This window comes from Cryptotermes secundus, unplaced genomic scaffold, assembly GCF_002891405.2.
Source record: "Cryptotermes secundus unplaced genomic scaffold, Csec_1.0 scaffold666, whole genome shotgun sequence".
NCBI lineage: Eukaryota > Metazoa > Arthropoda > Insecta > Blattodea > Kalotermitidae > Cryptotermes > Cryptotermes secundus.
In genome coordinates, this window is record NW_019731229.1 from 300,997 (window position 1) to 311,700 (window position 10,704).

Consider the following 10,704-nt stretch of genomic DNA (forward strand, 5'->3'; position numbering starts at 1 on the left):
GAGAGAGAGAGAGAGAGGCTCCAGGCCTCCACCCCTGAAGGGGGAGAACGTAAAGAAGCAGAACGGGTAGTAAAGACTCTATGTAGTCAAGACTGAAGGACAGTCTTTGTAATATGTAAATAATGTAATCATGTATATATATAATAATGTAAATAGACAGCTAGAATAGATAGGATAGGATGTACCGGGATTGTCATTCATAGCTATAATCAACTTTCCCACATCCGATCCCGAGCAATCCTGACCGAGCGAGGGCTGAACTGACACAGGCAGCAGTAGCAGCAGAAGACAAAGAAAGACAACAGGGATAGGCACCTGCCACACCGGCAGAGTTAAGTAGCCTAGATACCAACGCCCCTTAAGATATACTGATAAAGGGTAATAATAAAGTATTAAGTCGCTACCTGTAAGCTACGGGAGGAGTGGTCAAGGCGCAAGGACTACCTGCCAGGGAGTAGTCCCCACGATTGAAAGGACAGAAAATAGATGGTGGCAGCTTTTACCAAAAAGGAAACCCCGAACAGGAGAATCCTAGCTAAGGGTGAGCTAGGATGAGTGTGATAACTCCTTACAGAGCAAGTGACGGTGGAGGCAAGGAAGGATACCTCCACGGCCCCCTACTTGCGGTGTAACCGTGGTGGCAAAGGAGGCTGACTCCACGCCCCCCTGCACCACGGCATTACAGTGGCGGAAGCGGGTGGGATACCTCCATGCCCCCCTACGCCGCCAGGGCATTACACTTAGTATAAAAGTTACTGCCATTACAGAACATTCAAGTTCACAGTGTGCATATTCAGCATGACCATGATTTAAGTGTCCCTCAAGATCTATTATATACAAGATCACATCAAAGTAAACTAAGTATTGTAAAACTGACAATTTCCTATTCTGGTTGACAGTGTGACCATACTGGACTCTCAGTGCACTATCTCTTTACATTCAAAGAAACTAATCAGCCTTGTCTTGACTTCTGATGCATCGCATATCACATTATAAATATTTTCTTCATGTCATGGAAGATTTTCAAAATTGAAATACGACCCATCCAACTGAAGCCTTCTCTTCTAAGCACAGCATCAGGCCAAAGAACTACCTACGTTTAAGATGAGCACCATAATTCTCAGAGCTCATAAACAACTGGGTCAGGGATATTAGAATTATCAGTATTTTACAGTAAACATGTCTTTTGTTCAGTTTCTAAAAACATCCAGGCTCTGATTGGTGCTGCCATCTATGATATTCTTAATGACATTGTCTGTTTTGATTTTGAATTTAAGATATGTCTCCACTGTATACTGTACTTTGCTGCTGGAAGATGTACTCAACATTAGGACCAAAGGGTTTCAACAATAAAAGTTTATTATAAAACATTAAAATGGGTTTAAGATTGGAATAAAGCAGTATACTATGACTCGTTTAGAAATTAACTGGTGTTAGAATGCTATAGCCTGCAGGTTATCTTTGTACACCACATACTCTCTTTTTCTGTAGCCCGATGAATTATTGGAGGAAGTGGCGTTACGTCTCGTGGTTCCCATGCTCCAGCAAATAAGTTATCCACATAGTTTTTCAGATACCTGCAAAAAGTTAATAAACCACCATGAATGAAACTAAAATAAAAATCTACTCTAGTGATTACTGAGGTAAAAACATGGATGAATATTTGTCATGCAGACTATGACTGAACATCTAACCACTAACAAATCTACTGACAAGGTCTTCATTATATGACATATCATATAACAAATCCCCAATCTAAAGAGCATGCACCCCCAAAGCACTAGATTTAGAATCACATCAACCTTCCCTCATGCCTGCATTAATTTCCGTGCAATTACACACAACTCTTGGCAACAAGTGTTAATTGTCAGTGACATCTTCTGAATGAAAATGCGTTGGAATCAAATGATGTCCAGCCGATTCATAACAAGAGGAAGATTTAACACTATGCATTAAATAGGTCCCAGACATGATTTCAGGCACCTATTAACAGTACAAACTGTACAGAAAATTCTGTATGTGACTTTTATGCACTTCTCTGTTCATTTAACATAGTCTTTTTCCATGCCTAACATAGCAGAATTCAGTTAAATTAAATGTCTGACATGCTTAATGCACTAAAACAAAATGTAAGAAAAGCATGTAAGTCAGTACTCTAAAGTCAGGATTAAATGATGTAGTAATGAATATACAATGTCTCTTCCTATACAGTTACAAGCTTCTGTCACTTCCAGAAAACCAGTCAGTGACAGCCTGCCTTCAGGTCAGAACTACCAGTTCATCTTGATATGAATGCAGAATTGCTCTATACAATCAACAAAAGTAACTTACCTTCATTACAAGATTTGCATTCACACTTTCTTTCTCTCTCCCCCATTGTCTCTTTTATCATACAAGTAGGATGAGGCTCAACTCAGTACCAGCCTAAAATGACTCAGGCTGAACACTATCAGTAAATCCCACTGAAGTAATTCATAAGAAATTCACATGGGTAAGCATTTGGTTTTACTTTCATCTCTTAATGAAAGGTGAATTAAGCAGCAGTTGTCACTGTGAATGGATAAGGATAAAAGTGTCAAACAGCATGTTAAGTACCAGTTATCGTTTGAATAAACATGGTTCAGCATTCTGTCAGACAACTTGTATTTCTGTGTGAATCATATGTGAAGTGCCATTCATCTGAAATGTGTTGAACTGCCTGGTCACAATTTTTACCACAACAGGCATCCATATGCCTATTAATACAGACAAGTCTACTGGATTAACTGGGCAAGGCACCTATTAAAAATGTTTTGTGTTCTTACTGAAGAGAAATAATCTAGCCTACCTCCTAGGGCAGGCTGGAATATTCATGAGTCACCAGGACATCACAAAAGGAGACTGGATTTAAAAATCATTAGAAGGAAAGCTCACAAACTTCAGCTATATAAGACAAAACTTCAAAAATGTGTAAGAACTTCCTCACATGAATCCCAACCTACTAAACTGGTATAGTGTGTACGTGCATGTACAGCAACATTTTTAGCGTTCCTTATAATCTAGAGAAATTGCTTTTATTGTACAGAGAGTGATTACAGGCTCTTATTGGGATGAACTGGTAGTGCTTGATCAAAGACAGGCTGTCACCGACCAGCAATCACAAAGTGAGAGAAGTGTGTAAATGTTATAGGAAAACATGCTGTATATGGCCCAGCCCTTCAGATGATTAATGTTATGACCATAGATAAATACATTAAGAACCGAATGGTTTGATAAAAATTGTTTTAATAAAATACAAGGCAATAAAAGCAGCAGAACTTCTAGAAAGATTCCTTCTCATGATACTGTCACATGTATGGAGTAACTATAGGCAGGGTTTGGATTGGTAACTGGATTTACTGAACACTTACAGATCATAACTACAAGTAACTATAGCGCTATCACTAATTCACACATTCGGCAGTTCACTATAGCATGCACTAAGTCTTCTCAGTCTGATGTGTCTTCACAAGTCGTCTGGTAACAGCTTCCAATGCCATAGATCCCTCAACTTTGATGTTCACGCCCTTACTGGCTGGTGACTGTCTCACAACTAACTAAACTCTATACTGTCCTGCTTATAACACCTTGGCATGGACCATACAGAAAACACCTCTTCCCACAGCCCTCCTACTGTTGCAAGACATTGCTGTGGATGTGACATGTTCCTCTGTTGTGTGTGTATGAGCCACTACTTAACAATGGGTCTACATTCTACATTTATACAACTAAAAGAAGTGCACTTCTTTACAGACTTAAGGCATACAAACTCACTATTCCTGACTTTACTTTAGTAAGTAATATGTACAGTTCTACCTTTACCTTCAAGTTGGTCTTGTCATGCAAATTAGATATTTCACTATGCGAGACTGAGAGGAACTTCATATCTGGGTTCCAGAGCATGAATACATTGCCTGTATTTTTGTACTAATAAAGATGGTAAAATATATAGTACTATAATGTACACTGTCATGGGCACAACTCAACTAAAACTGGCTTCCAGCCTTAATACATTTGAACAGCTTCCTGCTAACAACAGCTGTGAGAGATCTGTCATGCAATTTTTTATTTCATTTCAGGTATGCTTTGGTGTACTTGGAACAAAAAAGCCTTCCCAGAATGGTAGTGCTTCCTGCAGGTACTTCGAGGTTATTTGTACAATAAGTGCAATTGCCTCATCTTTCCAATTTTTCTTAAAATTACTCCATATTAAAATCCTCCCAATATAGCTAGGCTAAAGTTGAGCTTCATGGTCCAACAAACCAAGAACAATCACCACTGATTTTTATGTCTACCATATAATCTGGTTGGGGTTCCAAACTCATATTTATTTGTGTTCACTGACAATATGAATCACTTGTTTGGCTTCTGATAGTGCCATAAACTACAGCCTTAGTACACTAAACAATGGGATGGTAAATACTATCACTTCAATAAAATTGATTAATTATGAGTTAGTGACAACTTTAGTGGATAGAGGGTGCTGCATGGTCAGTGCAATGAATGCCCACGGCCATTAATTTCGGTTTTCTAGATCGGAGCCGCTATTTCCTTGAAATAGCTCCTCAATTATCCTATCGAGGCTGAGTGGACCCTGTTCAAGGCCCACTACTTCTCTGAAAATCTGGCAGTGTCAAGAATAGAACCCGGACCTCTGGGTCTGTAGCCAGGAACTCTGACCACTAGACCACATTCAGTATCTGCATTCTCGTTCTAATCATAAAATTCCTAGTTTCAAAGTGCATTACAAATTTTTACATCTCTAGTCACCAAGACCACAATAAAGCTTTTACAATTATATGATATTTCACAATATCATGGCATGATTAACATTAAATAGTTGCTTTGGAGATGCAGCATAGAATAAGAACACTTTGGTTGTTTGATTTTTGAATGAAAACATATTTTCTCGATTTTAAATTGAGCATTTGTTCAGCCATGTCTCATCACAAAACTTTCACTCGTGTGTGAACATGGTACACTATAATACACCGTAGTTTCTGAAATACCTTATGCCCCTGAGTTAATGGCACATCCAGTTTTCAAGAAATAAAAAAACACAAAAAGTTCACACGATGTTCTTCATTTATTTCCACTACAGGCTTGTATTTTCCATGATCTGACATCCAATCTCTGGGAGACACGTGTTTGGTTCTAATACACAAATCATATCTTGAAAAAAAAAATCATCCTGATTCATATTGCACACCAGAACTGCCGCTTGTGAAGAGTTTGTAAAGCCTTCTGTCTATTTCAGAAATCAATTAATTTTCTAGCAGCAGTGCAATTTCAGATTTATTCTGCCACTTGAATTATTTTGTTTCTCACTATGGATGAAAGACTGTAAATACCTGCTTTCAGTACTCATGTTTAGCAGAACACATCAAACTACATCACAGATTGCTCTTAAACTGTGGACTGTGGCTGCACAAGGGTAGTTAGTTACTTATTGGAGAGGGTGGGTTTCCCCATGCACTTAGACCAGTATTGGTCCATTGTGCTTCCCTCTATGATATTCTATCAGTCTCTATACCCTACCGATATTGGTGCGTACCATCAGTCCCGACCGAGTCAGCGAGTTCGGCCACTTGCTTAGCGGTGTCTATAATGCTTCCTCCATCTATTAGAGGCCTTAGAGACTATTGTTTGGCGGGAAACGTCCTGGAATTTTGCTCAGTGATCTCCTTAGGAGATACGAGGTTCTTTTACGTGCTGTAAAGTTACGACACGGGACACACAGCTTAAAGTCCCTCCTGGAGGACTTGTTCCCTGAATTTTTCCGCCCTTAAAAATTCGACGACCTCCGCCGAGTATTTGAACCCGTGTACCACGAGTCATGAGGTGGGAACGTTACCTCTAGACTACGGAGGCCGCTCTGCACAAGGGTAAGGAAAGGGAGATGTTAAAGTTACAATGGGCCCAAAATGTGTAGTGTTCTTGACCTCAAAAAAACAGTATGCCCTGGATCCCACGTTGCCAACCTTATTATGAATAAGCCATGCATCCTGATTTTCACATATAAAAAAGCTGAATTAGGTGCTTGAAAACATATGGTAACAATCAAACCTTTATAAAATCAATACTAGGTGCTATCTACTGGATAACTGTGAAAATAATGGGGCTCTTAAATGGAAAGGAAGCCCAAGTCACATGTTCTTGCAGCTTCATATAATGAAACAGTTCTGGCAATAAATTTAAAATTTAAAACTAATTTAAATAAATTTAAAACTCAAGAACAAATGTTCTATGACCAAAAATTATACAGTGTTATAGATTACAGATTCAGTTCTGTAAAAATATGGAAATATTTGCATGAAAGGGCATAATACTGATACTTCTAGCGATCACACTTCTTTATCATATTAGTTAATCCAGCTGCAGGGCATAAATGCTTACCATGATACTAGTCGTGCTCTCAAACCAGTACTCTTTCTGGAACCAAGAACCTCCTGTTTCACAAGTGAACATGGATAGAGTACATCAATAGGAAATTCCACAAACACAGGACCTAAACAAAGTAAAAACTTTACTAGAACTGCCACATTTATGTGAAAACAATTTTAAATATTAAACTCACATGCAATATTTCTGTCGAAGGGTATTTCTAATGCTTTGCTCTCCATAGACCTTTATATAAAGAATGCACACAGGGGATATGGTGGTAACATGGTAAGGCAAGAGTCTTCACTTGGCCACCAGTCAGATTCTGGTTCCAATTTCTCTGGGCACCCATTTAGGTCTTTAACTGTCAAAGATTAAATGCTGGGGCTGTGGTCTGGAGCCCACACCAGCCTTCATTCTGAGTAATCCTGCTACTTGGAGTGCAAGAACCTATTTCAGTGCTTGGGCAGGGTAACATTCTAGACTTGTATTCAGAAGGTTGAGTTTCAGCCAGGATAATGGCTATCTTGACTGAGGGATTATGTGGTTTTCTTATTAATCGAGACAAATGCTGGGACAGCACCTCACTCAAGCCACGACAACTTCTTCTCAAGTCCTTCAAATTCATCATTTATCAATCATCCCACCATTACATAGTATACAAACTTAATTACATTTAATTATGGGTATATAATATAAACAAATATGTAAGTATATAAATATATGAAGACCACTAACCTGGTGTACCTGACTGTGCCTCCTGTATAGCATATTTTAGAGACGGCACAATATCTCGAACAGAAGTAACAGAAACACAATATTTACAGACTGTGCGGAACAGTGACATCTGATCGATATCCTGTAAAGCACCTCTACCCTTAAGCATTCCAGCTGCAGCACCACCTGAAATAAAATCAATCATTTAAAAGTAGAAGTTCTAAATGAAAATGTCATTTTCATTGTTTTACATTCTACCCCTTTGCTGAAAGTCTTATGAAAATAAAATATGTGAGAGCGATAGCAGAAGTGATGATTCACAAGAGAGAATGAAATCACCACATATCATATAAGGCTAAAACTGAAAGAGGTCTCTTGGGGAGGGTGAGGAGCCGTTCCATCAAGAAGAAAAGAATGTCTAACCAGCAGAGGACACTGGTGAGAAAGATGCCTCTTCAGAAGAAAACTGAGGGCTTGGCTGGAGCTCAGTCGCAGGTTCAGCTGAGACCAGTCAAGGGGGCTCAGATGTTCCCGATGGTGCCTTCAGGGACAAAATTATCAGCATTGATTTTGGCCAGCACATTCACATCATCTTAATCTTTGTGATTTTTTCTTCTGGGACTGTTTGAAGGTCAAAGTTTGCAACAGTAATCCCCAAATGGAAGAACTATAATAAAACATCCATAGAGAAATTGCAAATAGTCCTACAGAACATCTTCCACTAGTATGAGGAATATTTGTGTAGGAGGACAGCATTCTCAACACCTCCTGTGATCTGTGAAAAAAAGCAAGAACTTCCCTTGTTTCCAAATATTATCAACCATCAGGCATGCTAATTCACTGGCAAAATTCGTATGCACCTAGCAGCAAGTGGCACACCAGCTGCCATGAAGTACAGAGCCATGGAACTGGTCAATGAAGTAAAAATCTTATCTGTACAATCACTTTAGAAATATAAAATATTATGCACCTATCAACAATACTGGCGACTCAGCAAGCTGTGCATTCTTCACTGCAGTAACTGTGTTTGTCAGACCTGGTCCAGCTGTTACTGCAGCCACACCAATTGTTCCAGACAATCTTGCAACAGCATCTGCTGCAAATACAGCTGTTACCTGCACCAACAATAACAGTTACAATGATAATTGCTGTTTCACTGTGAATTAGGTCACCAAAATTTAACTTTGTATTGAAATACAAATATTTTATTACACATAATTACAGTAACATGGAAAGGAGACTGGAAAGATACCTCATGTCTTGTGTCCACAATCTGAATCCCTACTGCCTCTGCAGCAACAAGTATGGGTGAAATGTGCCCACCAACAAGTGTAAACATAAACTTCACTCCATGGCTCTGTAGGACTTCAGCCACAAGTTCTCCACCATGTTTTTTGCTGTTCTGATCTATCTACAACACAGGCACATCAACAAAAGATGAATTACAAGCTGCAGTGCCTTCATACTGACACAGTTCTATAAATTTCCAAGTTAATGCAGACACATTCAATAGACCACATCTTATATTTACAATTCTTACAATTTTAAACACATTTGTCTTCTCTGGATCAGTAGTTTAAATGAAATATACCTATTTTCTTTCCCAGGTACAAACTTAAACTCAAATTCTTATCTCTGTAACCCAAGCTTTCCAAGCATGTACTCAATCTGAGAAGGATCTTTGGGGATGTAACACCATATAGTCTGTTGAACGTCAACTGATGTTTTGGAACAACATGCCACCTCCATCTTCAGGGTCGAAGAATAAGCCATGCAAGACACCAGTATGAGACTGGTAGCAAGCAATGTCAGTTAACTTCTACCGAACTACACAGCATTAAGTACCAGAAAAGATCTGCTTGCTACCTCAAACACTATGTTTGAAACATTAGTTTTAAAGTTGAACACTTGCAATTATATGACTATAATTTATTTTACATGTGAATATGAAATATATTCCTACTAGGCTCAAGCAGGCAGTAAAGAATTTCAGTATACAAAATTCACCGATTAAGACTGCCACCACACCATTGACACCTGCCACATACAGGAGATGAATAATGCAAATTATTATATGTTTCTTCAAAAACCGTAAATACTGTTACAAGTCTGCAGAAGCAATATTTATATCAGTGAGTTGTCCGTCACAGGGTCAATATCATATTCATCACGAGATCAAACCTTTCATCTTGATAATGAAAGATAAGGGGAGCGGTTTTAAGTTCATGTTATTTCTGTTACAAAAATAACCACTACCTGCCAAACTTGACCTAAGCGCACTAAATTATACCCTTTTCAATAGATATTTTCAGAGGGGCAAGTATAACGGCCACCGCTTGCACGATTCTGTCAGGTGATGTATATGGCAGTTTATAAGAAAGTAAAACAGTAATTACTTGCTGACAGTACTTAAGGTTCAAACACAACCGGTGCAAGGTTGAGTGGTATTAATCAAACATACTTAAGTAATTTCATACATATAAATACGCTAGCACCAATAGAATATGTATACCACTGTCTGCACATAACGTCTCGAATGAAATACTGTAGCGTGCATAGTTGTTGTCACAAATTACTAACTCACCTTATGCAATGCTATGTATATCAGATTGAACCAGCTAACGAAAAAGCCGGCAAAAATACCGAAGAACACACAAAATATAAATAATATGGAAAAGAACAATCCATGCTCTTGTACTATTTCTTCTTCCAGAGTCCGTGAACCCTCCATGTTTTGTAGATGGTAAAATTTATTAAATTAAATCAACTAACCATAACACCCTCTTTACGCTTTCAACCTTTCACCAAATCAGAATCGTCAGAACCGTCAGAATGACACCACAGATCACTTTTGCGATAAGTCAGATTAGTACGTGGTAAAAGTAAACACATATCAGTGTAGAGTACGGATTAGTAAATTGTCTTATTTACTTACGTATACTCACTCATCTGTGATACATTCTATCCCGCTATGCACAAGGCATGTCCAACTTCAAACAAGTTATGATCAACTTTTTAGTTTCAAAATTGTCAGTGATCTACCACACCCTCCTATCGTCGTACCTCGCTTTATGCAAAAATATTGGTAAAAATAACACGACACATGATATTTGTTGTAAAAGCAACATACATTGAAAGTATAGTCTACTTTAACACGTATTTTCCCTTCAAAATCTGAATATAACTATATTATATTACAAGTGAATTTACATGCTTTTCACGTATAATTTCCTTATAGGCCTATGTGACTGAACAAAAATCGACGCGTTTGACATGCCTGCTATACACCAAAGTCGAGCGAAGTCTAGGAAGTCTAGGATCGTGAGGTTAACTCTTCGTAAAGGTCATCGTTTGTATCCGCCATGAGGGACGTCGTTACAGCTCGTACACCCAACAGCGTGTCTTAAATCTTTGCATTGAATTCCTCGCGGGAGTCCTTTGTCCGTCGGTTTACGGACAACAGGGCGTCCTCCATTAGATTTTTCATGGTCTCCTCCAGTTTGGACCGAATGGAGCTTATCATGCGCTCCGTCTTTTCTTGGCTGCCCCACACTGGCCTTCGTTTGTTCTTGGCTGTTCCTTGTCGCG

General features: G+C 38.7%; 1 protein-coding gene across 2 annotated transcripts in view; it reads right to left on the reverse strand.

Annotated features, from left to right (window-relative positions):
- LOC111866579 (acetolactate synthase-like protein) overlaps positions 1 to 9,998 on the reverse strand; it is a 19,959-nt gene extending 9,961 nt beyond the window's left edge. Inside the window, exons 1-6 of one of the 2 annotated variants that reach the window (XM_023855656.2) lie at positions 9,701 to 9,998; positions 8,369 to 8,527; positions 8,087 to 8,231; positions 7,138 to 7,302; positions 6,415 to 6,526; positions 1,477 to 1,577 (exon numbers count right to left, since the gene is read on the reverse strand). In XM_023855656.2, the coding sequence (XP_023711424.1) occupies positions 1,477 to 1,577; positions 6,415 to 6,526; positions 7,138 to 7,302; positions 8,087 to 8,231; positions 8,369 to 8,527; positions 9,701 to 9,847 (829 nt within the window). In that variant the 5' untranslated portion in view covers positions 9,848 to 9,998. The remainder of the gene's footprint in view (positions 1 to 1,476; positions 1,578 to 6,414; positions 6,527 to 7,137; positions 7,303 to 8,086; positions 8,232 to 8,368; positions 8,528 to 9,700) is intronic. The other variant, XM_023855657.2, reaches the window with a different exon arrangement.
- Positions 9,999 to 10,704: the final 706 nt, after the last annotated feature.